We start from the raw sequence: 25,645 nt of genomic DNA on the forward strand, positions 1-25,645 counted from the left end.
CATTTGTTCTGTTCTCTGCTTTTACAAGCATACAAGATCATTCCCCCAGACTGAAGGCGTTGTTACTCTGTTTACAGTGTGTGTGTATGGATCATCAAGTAAAGCAAAGCCAAAATTCTTTCTATTTATCATCCGGAAGCCAAGAACGCAAAAGGAGCAGGAGGCAGGAAGCGCTTCCTGCCCTAAACCTCCCTCCTCTGTGACTGATGCTTATTAGTCATCCCTTGTCTGCACTTAGCTTTACACCGAATGGGCTGCTGTGCTAATTAGTCATGTTTCTCTCTGCGTGGAAGGTACAAAGGTTTTAAGAATGTTATTCTCTCATGTGTTCGATAGGAAGGATTTTTTGATATTTTGCGTTTTTTTGCATAAATGGCAATTTCATTGATCTTTTACTAAGAAAATATTTTTTCCACTTTGAGAAGCACTGGATCCTTGAAATGGCTTCAGAAGCTGAGAGTATTGGAGTGCTGCTTTTGCTTCAGTTCCCTTGTGGGTTTCACATGGTTGGGAAATGTCTTATGAGCCGAGTGATATTGCTGGGTTCTTGAAGGTGGGATCATGTCTTACACCTCTTTATATCTTACCCCTCCCTCCCGGCCTTCACATTGTTTGAGCTCAGTATGTGTTGGTATTTGCCACAGCCAAATACCACAGGCAGGGGATGGAAACACCATTTATTAAACACTAAATGCGTGGCCCTGCCAAATGGGCTATTGAACTGAGTGGCTGTGGCATAGCTGGAGCCAGTATGGTTGGGTCCTGGGGAGAGCCCTCTTCCCAGCTTGCAGACTGCCGCCTTCTCGCGCCACTCTGTCCTCAGGTCCAGGTGACAGCCAGCTCCCTGGTGTACCTGATAAGAACACTAATTGCCTCCTGAGGGCCCCACCCTCAGGACCTCAACTAAGCCTAATTATCTACCAAAGGTCACTCTCCAAATATGGCCACATTGTGGGTTAGGACAGTAACATAGGAATTGGGAGGTAGAGGATGAAGTGCAGTCCACAGCGGTATGTATCGAGAGCATTAATGGTGTATCCATTCTGTCATGTTTCCCTATTTTTTAACATTTGAAATTTTATATTATGGGAGGAAAATTTACAGGGTGGGGCAAAAGTAGGTTTATCACTGTTTGAATGGAAAATAATACAATAATAAATACATAATAATACAAGAATAAACTCTGTGTTTCTCTAAGCTCACAGTTGTAAACCTACTTTTGCCCACCCCATGTTAGTAAGTCAGTCTTCCATTAGCTTTACCCATTGAATTTATTCTTTTATGATCAGTTTCACAAATATTTATTGACTGTTGTGTATGTGACAGGCACTGTGCTAACGTTTCAGAATACAAAGATAGACGAAACATTTCCTGCCCTTGAGCGTTTTAAATTTTAGGCAATGGAAGAAAAATGCGTGGGCAGATAATTTCAGTGAAGTGTACTTAATATTTGATAATGGGGTACAAGGTGATACTCCATCTGAACGTGTGCTTTGGGGGGGCTCCAACTCAGGAAACGTTTCCCAGGCTGTGTGCCTGAGTTGAACTTTGAACCTCCTCTTGCTGGTCACTGAACACAGACACATCCAGGAGGCCGCTGGCCCAGCCCTGCAAGGTATTCCCACGTTCCTAGTGCCCTACTGAGTAGTGAGAAGGCCTTCCTGCCACCATATTAGGCCACCTGCTTCAGAGTAATAGAGAACATGGGAATACCAGTGAATCTCACAGACAGGAGCTGAATGCCACACATGATTTGCTGTACAATTAGTTTCTTGGTCAGAAGCAGTGTTATGTGGCCCATCTGCTGGTGAAAAAAGGCATTTTATATAATTCCATGGATGGTGAGTTTGCAAAATCATTGTGGGCAGGGACAGTAAACCTCTAACCTGTCTGTTCCAGAGAGAAGATGTTTCTACCTCTCCCCTGACGGAAATGGGATCAGCCTGCCATCGGAGGGTGGCTAGCTTCCCTGGGATCTGGTACTGTGCTCAGTGTTGATCTCTGCTGTTGGCCATTTGGGCACCCACCCCATAGTGGCTAGAGTCCCATCAGCCTTAGTGGGTGGGAGCCTTGTTGTTGAGCCTGCACCTAACCTCATTCTTATCACCATAGCCCCTCGGTTCCAGAGTCTATTTGGCAAAGCCACAAGTAGCTGGGGGAAGAGGCTGTCTGACATTCACAAAGTTGATTTTCTAGTTCATGCTTGATGACCTTGCTCTTTGGCGAGCGTTCCCTTGTAACACAAATATATTCACGCACTGTCCATTGGAGCGGTCTATACTACCCACAGGTTGCCTCCCGAGACTTTCTTGTCATCAATTTTCCAAATGTTTTTCTTCCAGATCTTTGGCCACCTAGCTAAACTGATAGCCTGGACTTGTGATAACTCAACAAGTGATTTGTGGTATGTTCCTAATCATTGATTTGATTCTTGGCTTCCTCCACTCCATTGTTGGGTCCCTGTACTTTTCTTTTTATTTCTCTCAATGTAGCTTTCATTTCTGACTGCATCTTTTTTATGCTGTTGAAGTACCCAATGAGTTCCTTGAGCATCCTTATAACCAGTATTTTGAAATCTGCATCTGATAGATTGCTTATCTCCAGTTTGTTTGGTTTTTATTTTCTGGAGATTTGTTCTTTTCTTTCATTTGGGCCATATTCTCTGTCTTCTCATTTTGACAGACTCCCTGTGTTTCTTTCTATGTATTAGGTAGAGCTGCATTGACTCCCTGTCTTAGTAGTGTAGCCTATTATAGAAAAGCTTGCTGGTAAGTTGGGACAGGGGGGAGCCTTTGGTAATTGCCACGGTGGGGAAACCCATGTGATCCAGGTTGATGGAGTCTCAGGTTGTGGGGAAGGGCTCAGAAAGGGGATGGTGTCACTACCTGGCCTCTGGAGATTTGTCTGGGAGGCAGCTCTCCCCTGGCACTCACCCTGATGCCAGATACTTGTTTTTCCCTGTATGCCACTGGTGCCCTTCCAGCTGCTGCCCTGGTGCTGGAGCCCAGAGGGAGTGACCCCATATAAGTCCTAAGTCTGTTGTGGGCCCTTTAAGAGGAGATGTCTGAGAATCCTGTAGTTTCTTCCACCATCCCAATCCCCACTAATTCTTATAGCCAGAAGTTACAGGGACTTATCTTTTTGGCACTGGAACCCTGGGCTGGGTGGTCTGGTGTGGGGCTGGGATCCATCACTCCCAAGGTATCCCTCCTGGTTTTCATCCATCACACATGGGAGTGGGACTGCCCTTTCCACATCTCCATGTCTCAGCACATTTTCTCCCCTCCTATCCATCTGGATGAATGTGACTTCTTTAGTTCCTTGCTTGTCAGACTTCCATACAGCTTGATTTTCTGGTGTTTCTGGGTGATAGTTGTTTTGTAGTGTAGTTATAAATTTTGCTGTGCTTATGCAAGGAGGTGAGCTGTGTTTACCTACACCTCCATCTTGACTGGAAGTCATGCTCAGTCATTTTGAATGTAACAGCCACACACTGCAACATCCTCATTCCTTGGCATCTATTTCCCCCACTGACTAGTACAGTGAAGTTATCATTCATGTATGCGCATTCCAGTCCACTCTCCTTGGCTGCCAGGTTACATCGATGTTGTGTAAACCATTCTCATTATATGAACAATGATTGGACTCAATTTCTTCATTCACTTATCTGTGAATGAATATTTACATTGTTTCCATACCTTGTCTATTATAAATAATGCTGCAGTGAACACAGGGTTGCATATATCTTTTTGACATAGTGTTTTCATTTGCTTCAGGTAAATACCCAGAAGTAGAATTGTTGGATCATATGGTAGTTCTCTTTAACTTTTGAGGAAACTCCACAGTGTTTTTCATAGTAGTTATAACAACGCACATTCCAATAACAGTGCACTATTCATTTTTTCAGTTGAAAATACTTTCTGTGGGGATTGCATTTGGCACTGAGGATGTTGCACATTTTATAGTATTGTGCTATATTATCATTTTAACTAATTCTACAGTGACGTATAGGAGGTTATCTAAACAGTGATTATTATAATTTTGATAATAATTTTTAAATTAACAGTATTCCTAAATATATAACATAGAGTGGGTGTTCTGAATGGAATAATATATCATCAAGATTGAGAAGTTATAACTCATATTCATTTTTCTCCAATACTGAGCTCTTTTTTCCATATTAGATAAGACAAATGATTGGACTAACATATATATTTAATATCCTTCTAATCAAATACAGTAACAGTATGCTCTCCAGTAGTTCACTAGAGCTTACACTCATATTTGGAGAAAGTTAAAGTACACAGTTTGGAAAATAGATTACAAATTATTTAATCTTCTGAAACTTTTTTATATCAGCGAAAATGAGCAGAAATTTTTGAAATGTATCAGCCCTACTAATCATAGCCAGCTAGCTGCTAGCTATTCATTCTAATCAAGAGTGTTTGCTATCTAGCATGTGTAATCCAGAGTATCTTTTTATTGAATTTAATCTTTATTGTATTTTGTTCCATTACCATTTAATACCCTTTTATGCTCTCCCCCCAGCAATCACCACACTGTTGCCCATGGGTATGAGTCGTTTTCCTTTTTGCTCAATCCCTCCACCCACTAACCTGCTAACCAGCTGTCCTCCTGTCTTCCATCTATGAGTCTGTCCCCATTTTCCTTGTTAGTTCAGTTTGTTCATTGGATTCCACATATGAGTGAAATCATATGGTATTTGCCCCTCATTGCCTGGCTTATTTCACTTAGCATAATGCTCTCCAGGTCCATCCACACTGTCTCAAAGGATAAAATTATCCTCTTTTTTATGGCCAAGTAGTATTCCATTGTGTAAATGTCCCATATTTGCCAAATATCATTAATATTAATATTAGGATCATAAAATCTTTTAGTAGCCATTTTAGGATTCCAGTTCACTTTTTTTTCACATTCCATTATGTTGGCTCTCGTTCCCTAAGCCCACACTGAGAGACACCAGTAAGCGACAGCCTGCAGGCGTGCTGCCTAGCCAGGGGCGTCACTTGGGCATTTCTGTTTGTTACTTGGATAATCAACTGTATTGTCCTTGTTTTTGAGTTTTTAAAGAAAGGAAAGATTATCTGGAAGGAATTTTTCCATTTTAGTGATTTCTATTCTAAACTAGCAATTGTTAGCTGGGCAATTTAAAAATTATACTCAGAATACTTTTCTCAAAAATGAGATGTTTCCAATGTTTTATTAATGCTAGCTTTCAAGAATCCATAAACAAAGCAAACAAATATCAATCTCACTTAATTCCATTTTTAATACTTGGAAATTAAGGGGATTATATGACAATCTATGTTTCATTTATCCCCCTACCCACCCTTTACCCCAAAATATTTCTACCCACAGTTAAATGTCTGCCCTCTTCTCTAAAGATAAAAAACCCTTTCTGCCCCTCATTCCATCAGGTACTTTCTGCCTTTCCTGTGGTTTCAATGTCTCCTACACTGGCACATTTTCTTCAGTTTATACATAAGATCAGTAAGATGAGAGAAATGCTTCTTACGCTCTCATTACTGCAGCCTTCTCCTATTCACTACCAAACTGTGGTCAGCGTGCGCACTTCCTTCCATTCCATTCATTCTTCAGTTCTGTGGGACTCGGTTCTCTGCCTTCATTATTCCCGAAAAGGTCATGAAGCCTCTTAAATGTCAAACACAGCGAGCCTTTTATGGTACCTGAATGTAACCACACTACTGCATGTTGACACTGGTAGTCCACCCTTTCCTACACCTCTCTTTTTTCAACACTTTCTCCAGGCTCTCCTCCTACTTCTTTTTTGTCCTTTACAGCATTCCCGCAGGTGTGGTGGCTTCGAGCTCTTCTCACTGTTGCTCTCTCTCATCTGTCTGTGGAGGGTTACTTATCCTAGTCCCCTCTCTTGAGCTCCAGGCCTCTACAATGGGCCAGCATTTCCACTTGTTCCACACCACCTCAAATTCATCTGCGCCCTTTCTGATGCACCTGATCCTCCTTATTTTTGTTAAGGGACCATCATCTTTATAGTAACCCAAGCCAACAGCCTTGGCATATTTTACACTACACTATGATCTCATGAATGCTGCTAAATTTTATTGCTTTAGGCTCTTAAATAGCTCTCAAATATGCCTTCCTCTCTTTCTCTTCATTGCGGCTGACATCATCATTCAAGTGTAGGTTATTCTTCCTGCAGTAGCTCAGCTGTGCTTCTTGCCTGTTGTCTAATTGTACTCAATTACTTCCTGGACTAAAGAAACTTCCTGCTAAACAATGAACCTGCATTCACTCTTGCCACACTCCAGAACCCTCTCAAAAATGTTCATTGATTTTGAAAAGTTTTTTTCTAAATCCATGAAAACTCTATTTAATTGATTTTAAAAATAAACTGATCATGTCATGCTCTTACTTTAAGCCATTCATCTGTCAGAGGTTCACCATAGCCTTCAGGGTATGGTTCATTCCTCTAATTTGGCACACAGGTCCCGTCTTTATTAAGAAAACTCCTATCTCTTTAGCCTTTTATTTTAACAGCTTATTACCCACACACTATGCCACAGCAGTTGTGAGCTCCGTGCACTACCCTGTACAAAAACATCTTTGTATGAAGCTTCCTTCTTCATGGGTTATTCTTCCCCGGCTTTGTCATCTAATGAATTCCTGTTTAACCCTCAAGTGTTTTGCTCATCCCCCTTTCCAGAGTTGCCTGATCCATCCATCCAGTGGAAGTTAGACTTCTCTCCTTTTCGTTAATTGTGGGTAGTCTTAAATGGGGTGCTGATCATGCCAGTTTGTTTGTACTGATTTACTTATCTGTCTCCCCCTCATATAAGTTCAGGTTCCAGAGTCATGTGACCGTGGGTGAGTTACTTAACCTTTGTGCCTCCACTCCTCATCTGTAAAATTCAGACATGGTATTCTATATACAGTCTAATTCTTAGGGGTGCTGGGGGTTCAGTGAGATAGCAAAGTGTACATGCAAAGCACCTTAAAGCATGGCATCCTGCATGCAGCAGGTGCCCTGGACTCCAGAGCCCACAGAGTGGAATGCGTCATTGTGAATCCCTCTGTTATTCCCGCAGTATTCTTCCTACCCACTCTCTCGCCCTTGGTTTCCCTTAGGCCTGTGAATGTCAGCACATTCACTGCTCTTATTTTTAAGGAATTTTACCTGATATTGCCTCTCCTAGTTCAAAAAAAGTTTGTAGTTATTGAAATTTTATTTTAAAACTCTAGTTACACAGATAGACTATTTTCAATTAAAGAAAGAAAAGTGTACATTAATTTCCTCTACATCATCCATAATTTAGTAGTGATTACCTGATGTGCTGAGGCAGCTTTAGTTAGCTTTGCAATAGCATTTTGTAGCACATGGTGACTGGGCCGGAATTATTAGTTATTGACAATGGCTGTGTCTCTGTGCTTCCTGCCTCCTGGATTTTCAGCTTACTACAGACTTTCCCAAGGAACAATATAAAATTATTCATGAGCCTTGGATATTATGCATACAATTGATTATGAAAATGTACTAGTAACCTAATTGTAGAATTCCTCTGTTATACAGCACAAATATATTTAAGTAGGCCTTCAAAGACTCCAAGAATTAGAGCATGTGGAGTGTTTTTCTTGTCTATTTTGAATTGCTGCTAATATTTTGTTTTACTTTAAGCAAATTGTATCATATGCATATTTACATCAATATATGAGTCTACAGTTGTATATAGTTGTCCCGATATGTTTATGTACCAACATGCCTACATATCTCTAAATAAAATACTGGTTTTACATCATTTTATCATATCACAAGTAATCTGTCCTGCATTGTCAATGAATTGCTCATTTTTTCTTCTATAAAAATTGGACTTTATCCTATCAACTCTAGAATATTAGGGACAAAACACACAGATCCCATGTCCATGATATACATGATTATTTTTTCCCTACATGATTTATCCTAAGGCTGTTAAAAGGTTTGGGTTTTGCTTATTTGTTTCAACATGTTGCCAAGGGCCGGTCTTCCACCTCATAGCCACAAGGAACCCCCACACCCCTCCTCCCAGGAGCAGGAGCGCAACCCTGTTCTGCTGCAGCAGGTCGTGCAGTCACGTAACACCGTGATTTATAACTGGGTTGTAATCCAAATAGGAAACAGGTGGAATCACAACTGGGTATAGCGCCTCGGATATTAATGGCTTGGTTCAGCAGCGGAATTTCTAAAGCCGTATACACTTTTTTTTGCTTTAATTATGCATTCATTAAAAGCTTTTATACCCAACAGAATAAAGTAAATATTTTTTGATCTCCATAGCATGCTCCCAGACTGTAGATTTGCACAGCAGGGTCTTGATCATCTGAATAAATTGTGTTTCTCCAAGGAGTTTATCTTTCAAATAAGGTCATAAAGAAATGCAGCTCCTCCATCCCTAAATTTCTCTGTGTGCCTTTTCTGCTGTGTGCAATATAGAACATGGGAACCAGAGTGCATCGCAGTAACACGCAGCGTACTTGGTGAGGGTCCGTATAATGTCGCATCTGTTCTCCTTGTTTATCTCTTGCAAAATGTTTAAGTACAAAAGAATGAAAGATTTTTACATGACAACTATGATTTTTGCTGGTATTTGTCCATATTAGACATTCATTGTCTTTTTCTCTTCACCCAATCAGTGAATAAAATTTAGAGAAATGTAAAGTGAGGGTTTAAGCACTGTTGATAGCATTTTTAAAAGGGAGTAGAAACAACAATAGCTATTGTATGTTGAGCATCTACTATGTGAAAGGCACTTTATTTATATATTTTGGGGAATCCTAGACACAGATCACTTTTCCCATTTTTCTAGATGAAAAAATTAGACTCAGAGGTTAACCATTTGCTGAAGCTGTGCGGATGGGTCAACTTCCAATCATGTGCTTTCCCTACAATTCCAAACTAAAGACTCAGCCAGTTTCCTGTCCCCACAACTTATGACGTAGTGAAAGAGACAGGGGAAATGTACAATTGTAAACCCAAAGAAATATGCACAACCAATTGCACTTATACCTTTTCTGAGCCATAAGGAGTAAGATGGCAATACACCTGATATTGAATGGTAGCCTGAAAATAGCATATAGCTATGACTGTGAGAAGTTCAGGCAATAACTCCTCCCCGTGACTGTGGACTGCCACAGTTGTCTCCAGCATGGCTAACATTCTAGGCATGTACTTTAAAATATTTTAATTACTTTAATATTAAAGTATTCAATACATTTATTTATAATTTAACAAATTATTTAAATATTAAAACACTTAAAATACTTCAAAATATTCAAATATTTTAGAGAAGCATCTATGTTTTTATTGTAAACTAAGAAATAAAAGAAACAAAAGTTGAATTTTTAAATATCTGTTATATCTGTTATTTCTGACCTACCCACTATCTATCAATCAAACTGATTAAGTTAGCCCCTTTGTGAAGACAGACGGAGATCTAAAGAAGTACAGATACAGTCTGTACTTTTATGTTCAGCTGGGGAGAAAAGTATGTAACCACTTGCCAGTGGTTAAATAAAAGATACAAGTAGCTCCAGCAAATAGAAGTCAGAAGAGGGAGTGAATCTTCTAGCTGCAGTGGCCTGACTTTCTTAGGAAGTGGAATCTGGTCTTGCTTGTTTCCCACCAAGAGGAGAAGAGCATTTAGAATATACACCTTCCCTCTTCTTACAAGCTGTTGAATCAGTCTTTAAATGTTTCACAAACAATAACCTTTTGTGACAGGGATGCGTAGGGCCCTCCTTATGGTCTAAAAGAACACCATGGGCATTCAGGGAATTTCACTTGGCAAACAGCATGGGCATTGACATACTCTGGTTATCCTCGAATACCAAGAGAAGTAAGGTTCTTCTTCAACATTCTTGGAGGGGGTGAAAATCCAACATGTACAAAGCCGGAAGACCCAGGAGTCACTGTGGAGGCTAGTCCTGATGCATCTGCCACCACCACACTCTACCAGTCGTATGAAAACACTGTGCATAGTTAGCATCGAGAGAATGGCGTAAGCTCAGCTCAAATACTGGAGAGCACCTTTCTCAGTTAACTGGAGAGATCTGTTCATTCTGCCCAATTGTGAAACCATGCCTATAATGAAACTGTCATTTCCTTTTTCCATTTTACATCATGGATGGACTTTATTTTAAGAATTTAAAAAACATGTTGCATTTTAAAATTCTGTCCAACAAGTATTTTTTAAATACAGCCTATGATAAAGGTGTTACAATTGACCCTGTACAAAAAGGATACAAATGCATAAGATATAAAGCCTGTTTTTACTAATTTACTAGGATGTTTTTACTCAGAGGATATATGCGTGAGTAGGCTAGTGGCAGTTACCTGGTATGGGACAGGAACCTGGAAGTGGGAAGCAGCAGGATTCAGTGAGTGAAAGAGGGCCTCATGTTCACTGTGTCTGAGGTGGTACGAGGTTCCTAGAAGCAGTCCATATAATGATTTTATTTAGCTTTGGTTAACATTGCTAAAAAATGAAACCACATGGGCTTTATATGCAGAGTGGGTATATAAGGCTATTTGGGGTAGAGTTGGGAATAGTTTTCTTTTAAAGATTTCTTTACTTCCCTGTCAAGAGTGACTTTTGCTTTAGAGGAGTCCTCAAAATATGATGTAGTGTCAATAGTTTATAATAAAACTTAAAACGTCATGGCTCCTATTCATGCTAGGGATAGTGCCACTATGTCTCCTGACAGTCTCTCTCTGTAGTAACTGTTGACATGTGTTACTTATGGTGACACTTTGAGGGCAGTGTAACTGAAGGGCATCAGTAACTGAAATGAAAGATCATCATTATAATGGTGAAACACAGTATTGCTAAAATAGACACATCTGTTGAGTATTATTAGCTGGAAAAGAAATCTAGAATCCTGTTCAACTTTGTCATCTTCTGGAGGAAAATTCAGGAAATGAAAATGGCATTACTTTTATTTTGACCTTGGAAGATCTTAAACACAAGTCACAGTTTTCAATACTGACAGTGCAGGTTGGTGACGCTCACCCTTGTTTCACAAGTTAGTCAAGTTCTCAGACTTAGACGAGGCCACAAAGGAAACAGGCGTTCTTCAGGCTCTGTTTCATATGGGCATCCGTAGTATTAAATCAAAGCACATAGGTCAGACTTCCACACCTAGTCAGTTTCACAAGGACTCTGAGATGGAGGAAGGGTAGTTATGGGGGAGACACGGGGTAGTCTCCAGTAGATGCAATCACAAGACATCGGATACTTTCTGTGCTCTGTATCATTCCGATGATTAGACTGCAGTGCTGGATGGGCGAGGGGTTACCAACAGGCAGGCCGGGGCAGGCATGCTGTGCCTGAAACAAAAACTGTATAAGCAGTATGTGTTACTGATCCTCAGTCGGTATCGCCGTTGGGACACATCTGGACCCACCTCCTGGCTGTGGCATGATAGGCAAGGCTGTGGGCTGTGTGCAGTGTGTATGCGGACCCCAGCTCTGGGCTACACGTTTTTCTCCCAGTCAGGAAATTGTTGGGGTGAAAGTCAGTCTGGGCGAAATTGGCTCAGGTGCAGGCTTAAATCTGCTCTAAATCATAAAATAAAGTCTTGTATGAACTTTGGTCAATTATTCATATTTGCTTAATTGAGATGTTGAGAGACACCTGCTAATACAATGGTCAGTCACTGCTACGAATGGGAAGCCTGCCAGGGGACATACAGAGGCTATGCTCCCTCTTCATTCTCTTGCGGCTCCCCTGGAGTGGGGAGGGTGTGGCCACAGGGTCTACACGCCTGAGCTGCCCTGCTTCCTCCCACTCCTGTTCTCACCACCTGATAATTTGCCTCACAGATGTAATTACGTTTGAATATAACCCCCACAAGACAGTGTTTGCATGCTTTTCCCTACCATTTTCAGTAGTTAATACAGGAAATGACTATTTTAATGATTTAATTAGAGGACTAGATCACACAGAAAGATCACAATTTGGGGAATATATAAGGTTTAAGAATTAATGCACTTGAGAGACTGGTGTTGATTCCATAGCTAGTATGGGATTGGGGACACATTTTATGGCTCTTATTCTGTTCTTTAACTTGTCATTCACACTATAAGAAAAAAATAGAAGGTAGGAGAGAAGCCAAATAGTCCTCAACCAAAGGAAAATAGGCACAATTTTAAAAGATTCCCAAAGAACAATAATGCATGCACCATAATTCTGAATAGACACTAAATTTCAAGCGAGAATCAATGCACAGAAAGAAAACATTTTTAGAAAAAAATATTTTTCCTTTACACAATGGAGTTTCTTATTGCTGACCTATGGTTTTCACTAAAAACTACGGCCTCTACCCTTGTACTTGGGTTTTTAAGTCATAGAATGTGAGAGGGAATGGAGACAGAGAATATGAGAGAACAGAGATAATCTCATAATCGGGACAAAGTATCATGTGAAAAGCACTTTGATATGAACAACCAATTGATAGAGGAAATAATTCTCTCTTGGACTAAAAAAAAACTTGGATAGATTGAATTTTTTTTTCACAGTAGAGCTGTTACATTGCACTTGTTTGTTAACACTTTTGACTCAAGTCTCTATAACCCCTTTTCCCACTTGGAAAATTGAATGGCCATTGGCTTCTGGTGTTGCCTTTGTGTGTAGGAAGAAGGGCTGAGAGAGAAGGGGGAGCGAGGGAGGCCAGTGAGGTATGAAACATGGCCCGATCTGGGTGATGTGCAGAATGGGATAGGCATGCTGAAGTAACATGGCCTATTCTGGTCTTGCTTGGTTATAAGTAACAGAAAAAGCTCGTGGTCATTCTTTCATTAAACTCATGTATTGAGCATCTGCTCCCTGCTGGGTACCATTACAGTCCTCAGCTCCAAGGAGCTTAGAATTAGTGGAGGGAGGCAGACTGTAATCAAAGAGTGCTGACAGTGACAAGCGCTGTGTTAGAAATCTGCAGAGGGCAGGCTGGCAGCACAGAGCAGGACGAGGTCACTTCGACCCAAACAAGGGAGCTAACAAGGTGAGATGGCCTCACTCATTCAACAAGTGTGTTGAGCCCCTACCATGTACTTGGCAGTGTTTTAAGCACTAAGGATACAACAGTGAATAAAACAGACTGGTCCTTGCTCCCATGGAACATCTTTTAGGGAGGCTGGGGGACAAATAAATTATAAATAAGTAGGCAAATAACTGCAGAAGATAATTACAGATAGTGATGAGTGGTAAAAGCGAATGAAGTGGAGGAATGTGCTGGTGGGTGACCTGGACAGGAGGGGGATGTGCTACTTCAGATAGGATGGTCAGCCAGAGCAGTGGAAACAGGATTCCTCATTCACTGGGGTTTTGCACGTGCTGCTTCCTCTGTTGGGAACATTCTCCCTACAACCCCAGGTCCATCTGGCTTTAAAATGCACACTTTATTATTATTCAGGTATGGCGAAGCCAACAGACCCGGAAGACAACTGCCATTAAAAAGAGACTTCTATGCTCACAGTTCCCAAGCAGAGGAGACACAGTGGAAGAAGCAGTGGGTTGGTCAGGGGGTAGAAGGAGAAAGGGGAACGCATGGGCAAGAGCCTTTATTGTGGCTTCTGTGGGAAAGGCAAGACAGGCAGGGTATCAGGCCAATGATTGTCTAGTTGGAATAGTTTGAACAGGCTGTGTCTAGTTTTCTAGTACACGGACTTGGGATGATTAAGGCAAAGGAATATTGCTTTCTGAAGTGCCAGAACCAGAGACAGGAGGTGGTTCAGAGTGTGGACTCTGGATTGGTTGATGTGCATATGCAAATGAGGTAGCATTGTTTGCTACCTCTATGAATTTTTAATTGGCTAGTCCTAGATAGGACAATCTCTCCTCAGTCAGTGAGGCCCCTAATGCCACAGCATCAAAAATACAGCAATTATGAACCATCATGGACTTTCATAGGCCTCCATTCTACCCTCTGTAGCCTTTACCCACGTTTCCATTTATTTATGGTATGTTTTTATTTGACACAGTCTTCCAGTAAATTCTACACTCCACAAGGCCTGGAACTTGCCAGTTTTCCCTTGTCATTTTATTGTCAGGGCTTGGTGTGGTCCTGGCACACAATGCAACTATGGAGGCCATTGTACTGGTTGGAGACAAGCGGGGGTGGATGGGATTGCTACACTGCAGGGAAGAAAGGTCAGCAGGGTCCAGATCATGGGAGGTTGTGCACTGATACTGAGTTTAGACTTTTAACTTTAAGCAATAGGAATCTCTCAATGGGTTTTAAGCAGGTGATTAACATGGTCAGATTTTTGTAAAAAGAGAGGGCTGAGATTTTGATCCTGGAGGCAAGAATGGTAGCTCAGACCCCTGCTGCAAGAAGTCTGGATGGGAAATGATGAGAAACAGAACATTAAATGCTAAGGAGGAAAGGCAAACAGGACTTGGTGGCTGACTGGGTATGGGGGGAAGATGGGCCACCTTTTGGGACCCTGATGTGGGTGGCCAGATGTGGTCACTCTCTGAGAGGGCATTATAGGAGCAGATGCAGGTTTACAAAAAATAAGCTCAGTGTGGACATGTTGAGATTAACATGGCTGTGGACTATCCAACAGAAGATGTCCTCTATTAAGATATCTAATATATAGTTCAGAAAACAAATTAACTTAAGAAAGAGGTTTGACCTAGAGGTTTGGGCTAAGTGATACAGATGTGGCAGTCATTAACATGCAATCAGTCTGTAATCCAGTTGTGTGGTTTTTACACCATTCTTTGCTGTGACTTAATGGTGCAGCTTATTTAAGACTTTGCTATCTCAAGGGACCACATTATTCATTTTGACCTTCTTGCATCAGTGATGAATCAGGGTTTATGAATGCCCAAAAACATCACTCAAACCTGCTTTATGGTTCCTTGCCCATCACATCTACTCACTACTTTTCATGCTCCCAACAATGTGATGAGTGCTTTTCATTTATTTTCCCTATGATAACCCTGTGAGCTGGTTGAACTCTCCATTTTGCAAGTGGGAAGAAAGGGAGGTTCAGTGATTGACCCAAGATCATAGCCAACGATATGTGTTAGGGTTGGATTTGAATCAGGTCTGCCTGTTCCATGGTTCTTCCTTTCACCAACCTGGGTTGCCTCCAAATGCCAGTGGCTGCTGATGGTTTGTTCTGCTCCCGAATGCAATTATGCTTTCTCTTTGCAGAATGCAGTTATGCTTTCTCTTCCTATGATAATAGAAGAGTTCTTTCAAAAAAGTCTAGAAGTATATATGTATACATATATATGTATACATATATAAAATCTCTGCATGATGAGCTATGAATGCTTTTCCTTTTCCATATTTTGTATTTCCTAAACTTTATGATATGAACATTTATTACTTTCTATAACCAGAAACACGGTAGCACTATTTTTGTAACAACAACAATTTTTCCCACACACATTTAAGGCATTTAATGCAGTTTAGCCATTACTTCCCACCTCCCCCCATTACATTAGTGGGGATCATTAAACGCAGCATTAGTGGTGATTATTTTGCATACACACAGTCTTAGTTAAAAGGACGAGAAATGATGATTTTGCTTAAAGCTCACAAAGCCCATCTGCCACAGCAGGAGGAATGTGTACTGTGGCATCATGACCTCAGTGAAGGTGGTCTTTCTTTTTCCCTCAACTCCCCACTTTATACAGTTTAACTACTGGGGTGCTAAGTATGCATGCAAAGGGAATGGAAACCTTTGAATGTATAGAAAGCACTGGAGATTTGGGGAAATCATGTTTTTGAGCAGAAGAAAGGAGAACAAAAGGGTAAAGATAGGGAGCAGATTTTTGACTGGTGTTTCTCCTGTATATGAACAGGTGTGAGTTTGGTTCCCTTTTGCTTTTCATTTAGGCATTGACACTTGTCCATGGAGCTTTCTTAGTTCTCCACAAAAGTACAATGCTGTATTAAATTGTATTTGGGCATTATAAAAAATTATACCCTTAGAAAATGAAAGCATTTTAGGACTGTGGAAACAGACACTAAACAATTACCTTCAAAAGAAACAACAAAAAAGCACAATTTCTAAATTAAATTTATTGGGATGACATTGGTTAATAAAATTATATAGGTTTCCATTATATAGTGTACCATTCTGTGATATATAATCTGTACATTGCATTGTGTGCCCACCACCCAAAGTCAAATCTTCTGTCACCATGTATTTGACCCCCTTTACTCTTTCCCACCGCCATCCTGCTTCCCTCTGGTGACCACCGTACTGTTTTCTGTCTATGAGTTTGTATTTATTTTTCTTGTTTGTTCATTTGTTGCTTTCAGTTTTATATCCCACATATGAGTGAAATTATATAGTTCTTAGCTTTTTCTGACTGGCTTATTTCACTTAGCATAATATTCTTAAGGTCCATCCATGTTGTTCCAAGTGACAGTATTTCATCTTATCTTATGGCTGAGTAGTATTCCAGTGGATACATGTACCACATCTTCTTTATCCAGTCCTCTCTTGAAGGATACTTTGGTTGTCTCCATGTCTTGGCCAACATGAATAATGTTGCACTGAACATAGGAGTGCATATGTCATTGCAAATAAATGTTTTCAATTTGGGGGGTAGATACCCAGAAGAAGGATTACTGGGTCATATGGTAACTGTATTATTTTTAATGTTTTGAGGAACCTCCATATTGCTTTCCATATTGACTGTACCAGTTTCCATTCCTACCACCTGTGAATGAGGGTTCCTTTTTCTCTACACCCTCTCTAAAACTGATTGATAATAGCCATTCTAACAGATGTGAGGTGGTGTGTCAGTTTAGTTTTGATTTGCATTTCCCTAATAGCTAGTGAAGTTGAATATCTTTTCATGTATTTGTTGGCCATTTGTATGCGTCCTTGGGAGAAGTGGCTGTTCAGGTCTTCTTTCCATTTTTTAATTGGATTGTTTGTTTGGTGTTGAGTTGTATGAGTTCTTCATATAATTTTGATATTAGCCCCTTGTCACAGCTGTTGTTTGAAAATATATCTCCTATTTGTGTAATTGCCTTTTAGTTCTGGTATTGGTTTCTTTTGCTGTACAAAACCTTTTTAGTTTGATATAGTCCCATTTATTTATTTTTGCTTATATTTCCCTAGCTTTTGGAGTCAAATTCATAAAATGTTGTCTATAAGGTCCATAACTTTAGTACTTGATCTTATGGACCTTGTAATTGATTGTTTCAGATTTTATATTTATATAAGAACCATTTGAATTAATTTTTATACACAGGGACAAATGACAATCTAGTTTCATTCTCTTGCATGCAGCTTTCTAATTTTCCCAGCATCACTTATTGAAGAGATTTTCTTTTCTTCATTCTGTGTTTTTGGCTTCTTTGTGAAGTTTTTTTTGCCCATATACATGCGGTTTCATTTCTGGGCTCTCAATTTTGTTCCATTGACCTGCGTGTCTGTTTTTCTCCCAATACCATGCTGTTTTGATTATTGTAGCTCTGTACTATAATTTGAAGTCAGTCAGTGAAACCTCTGGCTTTGTTCTTTTTTTCTCAGAATTGCTTTGGCTAGTTGCAGTCTTTTGTGGTTCCATACAAATCTGACGATTTTTTTGTCCTATTTCTTTTAAAAATGACATTGAAATTTTGATGGGGATTGCATTAAATTTGTATATTGCTTTGGGTAATATGACCATTTTAACTATGTTGATTCTTCCAATCTATGAATATGGAATATCTTTCCATTTCATTGTGTCTTCAATCTCTTTTAATAATGCTTTGTAGTTTTCAGTATATACATTCTTCACACCCTTTGTTAAGTTTATTGTCAGGTATTTTATTCTTTTGGTTGCAATAGCAAAAGGAATTTTTTTTTCATTTATTTGTCTGAAGTTTCATTGTTAGTATATAGGAAGGTGGTGGATTTTGTACATTGATTTTGTGTCCTGCAACTTTACTGTATTTGTTCATTGTTTTTAGTAGTTTTTTTTGTGTGTGTGTGGAGTCTCTAGGGCTCTTTATATACAGAATCATGTCACATGCAAAAGGTGACACTTTTACTTCTTCATTCCCAGCTTGCATGCATTCAGTTTCTTCCTCTGGCCTGGTTGCTCTGGCTAGGACCCCCAGAAGTATGTTGTGTAGGAGTGGTGAGAGTGGGCATCCTTATCTTGTTCCTGATTTTAGAGGAAAAGCTTTCAGTTTTTTAAATCAATTTTTAAGTCCCCTATTAAATTAAATTAATTCTTTGGTTCTTCAGAGTTTTGAATTGGCTTGCTTTTAAGTTCAGGTATCTAATCAAAAGAAGTCCGGTATCTCTATATAAAGATGCCTAAGAAAGAATATTTGGTCACTGCTACATAGTCCAGTCCCAGTTGTACACACCCTCTACCCACCTCTTATTGTACAAAGCTTGGTTGTTTCTGCTTCTGCACATGCTCTTTTCTCTATGTGGTGCTGCCAGGTGCTGCCTCAGGACCTTGAACCATGTCTTGGCATGCATCTGGGTACCTGAAAGGCACCAACAGTGAATCCACCCACACACCCACCCACCACACCTCAGACAGACTGAAGAGTAATTTACTGGGATGCTGAAATCATACCCTTGGCCCTGAAGCAGTTAAATTTGTTTCATAGATGTACTGACCATAACTTCTTCATCCAGAGGAGATGGTCCTAAAGTTTGCTGTGGAAGCTTTATTTACAAGGGTTACACCTACTTGTCTCCCAAAGTAGCATTTACTGACCCCCAAAAGTTAGATTTTAGTATCAATTGAAAAAAAATTGGTGCTGGAGTCACAATCTTCAGTATTTCCTTGATACAATCTGTTCCACGAGAAACCAGGATATTTTGATTGAATAGCTCTGAGCAGACTCTTAGATATTTAAGTTGCACTGGATTTTAGTAGTCATCTGTAGTAACCTTTATTTTAAAGGAGCATTTATTTCCTTTCAATTGTGTTGGCAAATAGAGCTATTAAGCACTAGAATCTTATGGCTGATTCCTGACATCTAGCTTGACTTCTATTAGGAATGTAATTAAAGTGTCATCTCCCACCAAAAGACACAGAATCTAAAGTAAAAAAAAAAATTAATCAGGTAGCTGTGGTGGTGCTGCACCTGTTACTTGGAGAGCTGTTTTTACAATAGCTTTATAATACACTTTATTATTTATAGCAGTATTGTCTAATAGAAACATGACAGGAGCCACATACACAATTTTAAATTATCTAGTAGCTGCATTTTAAAAAGTAAAAAGAAACAGGTGAAATTAATTATGATAATATATTTAAATCACTATATCCAGAATAATGTTACTTCAACATATAATCAATGTAAAATTTATTAATGAGGTATTTTGCATTCTATTTTTCTTCTTGCATTGGGTTTATATTTAACAGAGCACATCTCAAATAAGACATACCACATTTGAAGTGCTCAGTAATGTGGCTAGCGGCTACCGTGTTGGACAGCACAGCTTTAGAGCACATTCTCTTAACCATTCAAATATTATAGAGAGACTTCTGATCAAGAGGGTAGCACAATGAAACATGGCTCACCTCCTTGCACAACCACATCAAAATTGCAACTAATTTATACAACAACCATCACTCAGAAGCGGCAGAAATCAAGTTGAATGGAAGTCTGACAACTATGAAATTAAAGAAACCACATCCATCCAGACTGGTAGGAGGGGTAGAAACATGGAACAAGCTGGTCCCACATCCATGTGTGGTAGATGAAAATTCAGGAGGGATATCTCAGGAGTGAGGAGTCCAGCCCCACATCAAGCCCTGTCCAGCCCAGGTTTCCCGTGCCAGGAAGATAAGCCCCCATGACCCCTAGCTGCAGAAACCAGCATAGATTAAGTTGGTAGGAGAAGCTTTTGGAGTTTCAAGCAGTTCCTCTTAAAGAACCCACACAGAAACTTACTCAGGCTCACTCCCTCTGAGCTCCAGCGTTGGGGTAGCAGCTTGGAAGGTACCAGTAGCATACAGGGAGGAACTGAAGTGTCTGGCATCAAAGTGATAGCTGGGGGACAGCATTCTCCCAGATAGAAAGGAGGGCAGAGCCACAGCCAGCATGTGGGTGCCATTTCTGAGACTCTATCAACCTGGCTAACACTGTTTGTCCCACCCTGGAGATCCTCTGAAGTTCCATCCCACCCAATGTACAGCTGTTAACAGTAGCTTTTCCATAGGAATGGCTCATGCCATTCACAATTGGTCTTGGCTCATGCTTCACAACTTCCTAAATTATTTCAAATAAGTAGCAGCTGGTCTCAGTGAGTCCCTGCCCTCATACCTCTTACTAAGTGGCCCCAGGCATGGCACTAACAGTAGCTAGCCTACATTCACAGCTTGGCATCTCCTAGGAATCTTCAAGCCCAGCACAAGAAGCAGTCATTTCAGATTGCTCTATAGCTCAGGCAGGGTGACCCTGGGTAAAACACAGGTGGGAGCTGACGTTGGCCTACACCACCCAGGAAACTCCAGGCCCTGCACAGCTGATCTTCCACAGAGGGCAGAGGTTGTTGGTCAGTAGTCACAGCCAATTCTTGCAACTGACTGGCCTGGGAAAATCCCTCCCATTGACCTGCTAACAGCAACCAAAGCTCAACTGCAAGAGGAGGGTGTACTCAGTCTACATGAAGGGCATGCCTTGAGTACCCAACTTGGGTGATAAGGGAGGCTGTGACACTGTACACCACAGAACACTTACTTTATTAGGCCATGATACCAAGACAGGGAGTCATAGAAGCTCTACCTACTACATAGAAACAAACATAGAGAGGCTGTCAAAATGAGGGGAAAGAAACATGGCCCAAATGAAAGAACAGATCAAAACTCAAGAAAAGGAGCTAGACATAATGGAGATAATCAAATCTGTCAGATGCAGAGTTCAAAACATTGATTAAAATGATGCTCAGGGAACTTAGTGAGAACCTCAACAGCATAAAAAAGATCCAGTTGGAAATGAAGGATACACTAATTGAAATAAAGAACAATACACAGGGAAACAACAGTAGAGTGGATGAAACTGAGAATCAGATCAATGATTTGGAATATAAGGAAGCAAAAAACAAGCAATCAGAACAAGAAGAAGAAAAAAGAATCCAAAGAAATGAGGATAGTATAGGTAGCCTCTGGGACAACTTCAAGCATTTCAACATGTGCATCATAGGGGCACCAGAATGAGAAGAGAAAGAGCAAGAAATTGGAAATCTATTTGAAAAAATAATGAAAGAAAATTTCCTTAATTTGGTGAAGGAAATAGACATACAAGTCCAGGAAGCACAGAGAGTCTCAAACAAGATGGGTTCAAAGAGGCCCACTCCAACACATATTATAATTAAAATGCAGAGGTGAAAGATAAAGAGAAAATCTTAAAAGTGGCAGGAGACAAGCAGTTGGGTATCTACATGGGAGTTCCCATAAGAATGCCAGCTGATTTCTCAAAAGAAGCTCTGCAGTCTAGAAGGGACTGGCAAGAAATATCCAAAGTCATGAAAAGCAGGGACCTACAGCCAAGATTGGTCCACCCAGCAAATATATCATTTAGAATTGAAGGGCAAATAAGGAGCTTCCCAAACAAGAAAAAACTAAAGGAGTTCATCATCACCAAACCATTGTTATGTGAAATGTTAAGGGGGCTTGTTTAAGAAAAAGGAGATAAAAACTATGAACAATAAAATGACATTAAATACCTGCCTATGAACAACTGAATCTAAAAAACAAACTAAGCAAACAGGAAGAACAGAGACAGAATCATGGATATGGAGAGCATTTGATGGTTTCCAGATGAGAGGGGCTGTGGGGGAATGGGTGAAGAGGTGAGGGGATTAAGAAGTACAAATAGGTAGTTACAGAATAGCCATGGGATGTAAAGTGCAGTGTAGGAAAGGGAGTAGCCAAAGAACCTACTCCTGATCCATGGACATGAACAACCGTGTGGGGATTGCCTGAGGGAGTAGGGGGATGCTGGGTGGAGGGGGGCAAAGGAGGAAAAATTGGGAAAACTGTAGTAGTCTAATCAATAAAATATAATTTTTTAAAAAAGGGCAAAAAACATAGAAACAAATATATTAAAATAGAATAACATTTTAAAAAGAGTTCTTAATACTTTGCGATAATGAGAAAAGGGGAAAGTATATTAAAAATTACTTAAATAGGTCAGTGGAGCAAAATAGCTAGCTATCTGATATATTATATTCTGAATTTCCTAAGTTATTGGAAAATATTGCTCACATACGAATAATTACAAGTTAAAAATTAGGGCAAACTTGGACACAACCGTCTCTCATTCTGCTTGTAAAGGGTAAGTGTTCTATCAGCACCCCTGTGTGCCCACTCCAGTTCTTGCACTTGTAAGACAAAACTTCCAGGGAGTTATGGCTCTCTGGGGCATGAGTTTAGAGCTCTGGTTGTGAGTTTGAGAGCTGGTAAAGCTCAAAATGAAGCATTGCTACAGAAACTTTTTGAAAAGGATGGGAAGATGACCACTGGTTTTCTAAGGGTAATAAAAAACAGAACAGTTATAAGTCATCCATCTTAGGTAGATTCAATCTATAATTATTTAGGATGGGAATCTTTTCTGTGAGAGTTCCTCATTTCCTCTGCCCTTACATGTAAAAATTTGTGTTTTAATTTCATTAAGTCAATCCTTACTCAAAGGTGTACTGAATTTGAAGTTTTGGAAAAAGAGTAGAGTTAGTCAGTCTTCATATAGTTTGTGTCATCTACACATGACTCCCATTTTACCTGCTGTCACATTGTCTTTGGTGGAAAAACTTATAACCTACGAGCTGTAAAATATGGTAAGGGCAGAAAAATTGTCTTCATTAGTAAATGCTTCTAAAACGTTGCAAAGCGTCATTTTAGTCAATGAAACCAGGAACCCTTTTCAGTCCTTTTGCTAAGATGTCTTTAAATACCTAGATTTTAAGAGGGACAACATGAGGAGAAATGATAAATTGTAGAGAAGCAGTTGTCTGCCCAGGGCATTATATTTGAGGGGTTTTTTTTTGTTTGGGTGTTTTGTTACAATTTTGTTGTTTTCTGTATTCCCAATGGAGTGCTGTCCCTTTGGTCCCAGTCCTGTTATGCAAACCTTAGTGAGTGAATCTGAATTTCTTGCCTGCTCTTTCTTGGATGGATTTCTAAGAGATCTTTGTTTTTCCTCCCCTATTTTTATTTATTTTTTGGCATCCAGGAATTAAATAGCTTTAATTACTTGGATCTGTACAGACTTGCCGACCTCTTTAACCTCACTTTGTTGGAGAAGGCAGTGATCGATTTCTTAGTGAAACATCTCTCTGAACTCCTGAAGAGTCGACCGGAAGACGTGCTAACGCTCCCCTATTGTCTGCTTCAGGAGGTCCTGAAGAGCGACCGCCTGACCTCCTTGAGTGAAGAGCAGATCTGGCAGGTAAGGGCACGCTGCGTGGGTGTCTTTGGGCATGGAGAGGGCTTGAAATGCTTAAACGTTGAGAGATTGAGGGACAATGAGAACTCTTTGGTTTGGTTTGGTCCTCATTGAACTCAAAGCCTTTGAGGTCATGCTGCCCAATGGGCAGGCAGCTGGAGAGCACAGCCCCTGAAGCCTGGGGGCCTCGCCAGCTCAGCTCAGCAGGGGAGATCTTCACACCCTCCTGGGACTTCCCAGAACCCTTAGTCAAAGGTTTTTATTCTCCTGAGAAAAATGGTTTTTTAAACTGAATATGGGAAGAATGGATTGTCAAATGTTACTTATGCAGATTGAAGACTAATGGAATCAGAGTAAGTTCTGGGCATTCCTGTACCAGGGGTGTCCAACCTTGTGGTGTCTTTGGGCCACACATTAAATACACAAACACTAATGAAAACTGATGATCAAAAAGAAAGATTTTAAGTAAATTCACGATTGGTGTTGGGCCGCATTCATAGCCATCCTGCACTGCACGCACCCTGTGGGCTGAGGATTGCACATCCTTGCTGGAATAATTCGGGAATAGTTCTTTGTTGCAGCTGAAAGCAATTGAAACCTTAAATGAAACCGAGCTTTTCTTGCACTGCAGTGGAAAAATCTCCCTCCTTAGTTCACTCTGCCTTCATTGCTATTTTCCTAAGCCCTGCCTCTTCTTCTGACATAGTAATCTTCTCGAATATCCTTTGTCTAGGGAACTGGAGGATGTTTTGTGTTTTCAAGTTGATTATTCAATTTAAATCCTACTCAGCTCATCCCCAGTGACTTTCCATGAACAATCCACATGGGGTCTTTCACTGGCTGTCTCAACTCTCTGCAACACTGGCTAGCTGCCTTGTTACTTCTTGGACAGCATACCTTCAAAAATTTTTGATCATTTGAAAAATATTTATATACAGAATATAAGGGAAATATGCAGTCTCCTATTAGCTGATGAGGCAGTGAATTTCTTTTATCTTATCAAATAATATTCAGAGAGTACTCCAATTCTAGCCAAAACAAGGTCAGAGATAGCTGTTAATTGTCCAGTATCTGACTCTCTGGATTAATACTTTTTCTCATGTCTTTCTTACTTTTTCCTTTGTATTACTTTCATCAACAACTTCTTCCTTCATTGTTGCTTCCACCAGTGAGGGTAATAAGAGCTGTCGTGTACTGAGGGCCTTGCACACCAGGGCTCTTTGCAAACGTACTGACTTACCAGCACAACAGGCCTGAAGGATGGCTGTTCCCACCCCTTCTACCAGATGAGTAAGATGAGGCTGCAGGGCCCTGCTCAGGGTTACAGAGCGGATCCAAGTCTGCGATACCTGCTCTCACTTCTCTAGTGTTCCACACTGCCTTGACATAGAAACTATCAGGAAACAAAAACAAGGTATAGATGTTTTTTCTGCTTCTTAGGTATTTCTCATAATGTTTATTTAGGTAGAGGTCAAAAGTATTGGTGAAGAGCAGATCTGGCAGGTAAGGGCATGCTGCGTGGGTGTGTGGGATGAGTTTTTGGTATGAATTTTAATTACCTGTTGTTTTCCCTGTAAACACAAATCAGCAGAAATTTCCAGTCGGTTCAAAGTGGGAAATTGCCATTTTTTTTTCATTTCCCAAAGGGAAAAAGAAAGACTTGGAATGAATTCTGCATTTAATTATTTCTAACTGAATCGAGATCTGAGCCAACCGTCCTGTGGTTTCTGTTTCTTTCTGTGGCCCGGTTGAAGGTGCTGCCAGAAACGGACATGGCGACGTGCGCAGTCTGAGTGCCCCAAAACTCTGTGCTGTTCACTCCGTGTTAAGCGTTCTCATCATCTCCTCTCTGAAGGTTACTAATATCATAACCTAGAATTTTAGAAAGCACTTTCTGCTGCAGGCAACATTTTTTCACACCTGGTCCTCAAGGAAGAATTAAAAGGCTCACTTAAGTAATGATCAATTTAGGCATTCAGCAGGCAATAAAAAACTGTTTTTGCTTTATCTTAGTAAATAAGTAATTCCCTCATACTCGACCCAATAGAGAAAAATCAAATCAGACCAGCTATATTGCCTCAAGTATAGTTAAGTTCATCATTTTTTGCTGAGGTTATACTAGTAATGCAATATACCATGGAAGAATCTAATATTCAGCCCAGGGTGAAGATTGGGTATGCCAGAGGATTAGTGTCAGGGTGCTTTATAGCAGTGAAACTTGATGGACAGGCTGGAG

General features: G+C 40.3%; 1 protein-coding gene across 5 annotated transcripts in view; it reads left to right on the forward strand.

Moving 5' to 3' along the window:
* Positions 1-25,645, forward strand: part of KLHL32 (kelch like family member 32) — a 188,993-nt gene that overhangs the window by 104,422 nt on the left and 58,926 nt on the right. For 2 of the 5 annotated variants that reach the window (XR_004902836.1, XM_028509523.2), the window contains exon 6: positions 23,197-23,412. The exons of 1 other annotated variant lie outside the window; for it this stretch is intronic. Coding sequence is in view for 1 of the 4 variants with exons in the window: in XM_028509523.2 (XP_028365324.1) it covers positions 23,197-23,412 (216 nt within the window). In the remaining 3 variants the exon portion in view is untranslated. Of the gene's footprint in view, positions 1-23,196; positions 23,413-24,898; positions 24,913-25,645 lie in introns of those variants that run through there. 2 more of the 5 variants (XM_036024504.1, XM_036024503.1) reach the window with 2 other exon arrangements.

This window comes from Phyllostomus discolor, chromosome 4 (assembly GCF_004126475.2).
Source record: "Phyllostomus discolor isolate MPI-MPIP mPhyDis1 chromosome 4, mPhyDis1.pri.v3, whole genome shotgun sequence".
Classification (NCBI taxonomy): Eukaryota; Metazoa; Chordata; class Mammalia; order Chiroptera; family Phyllostomidae; genus Phyllostomus; species Phyllostomus discolor.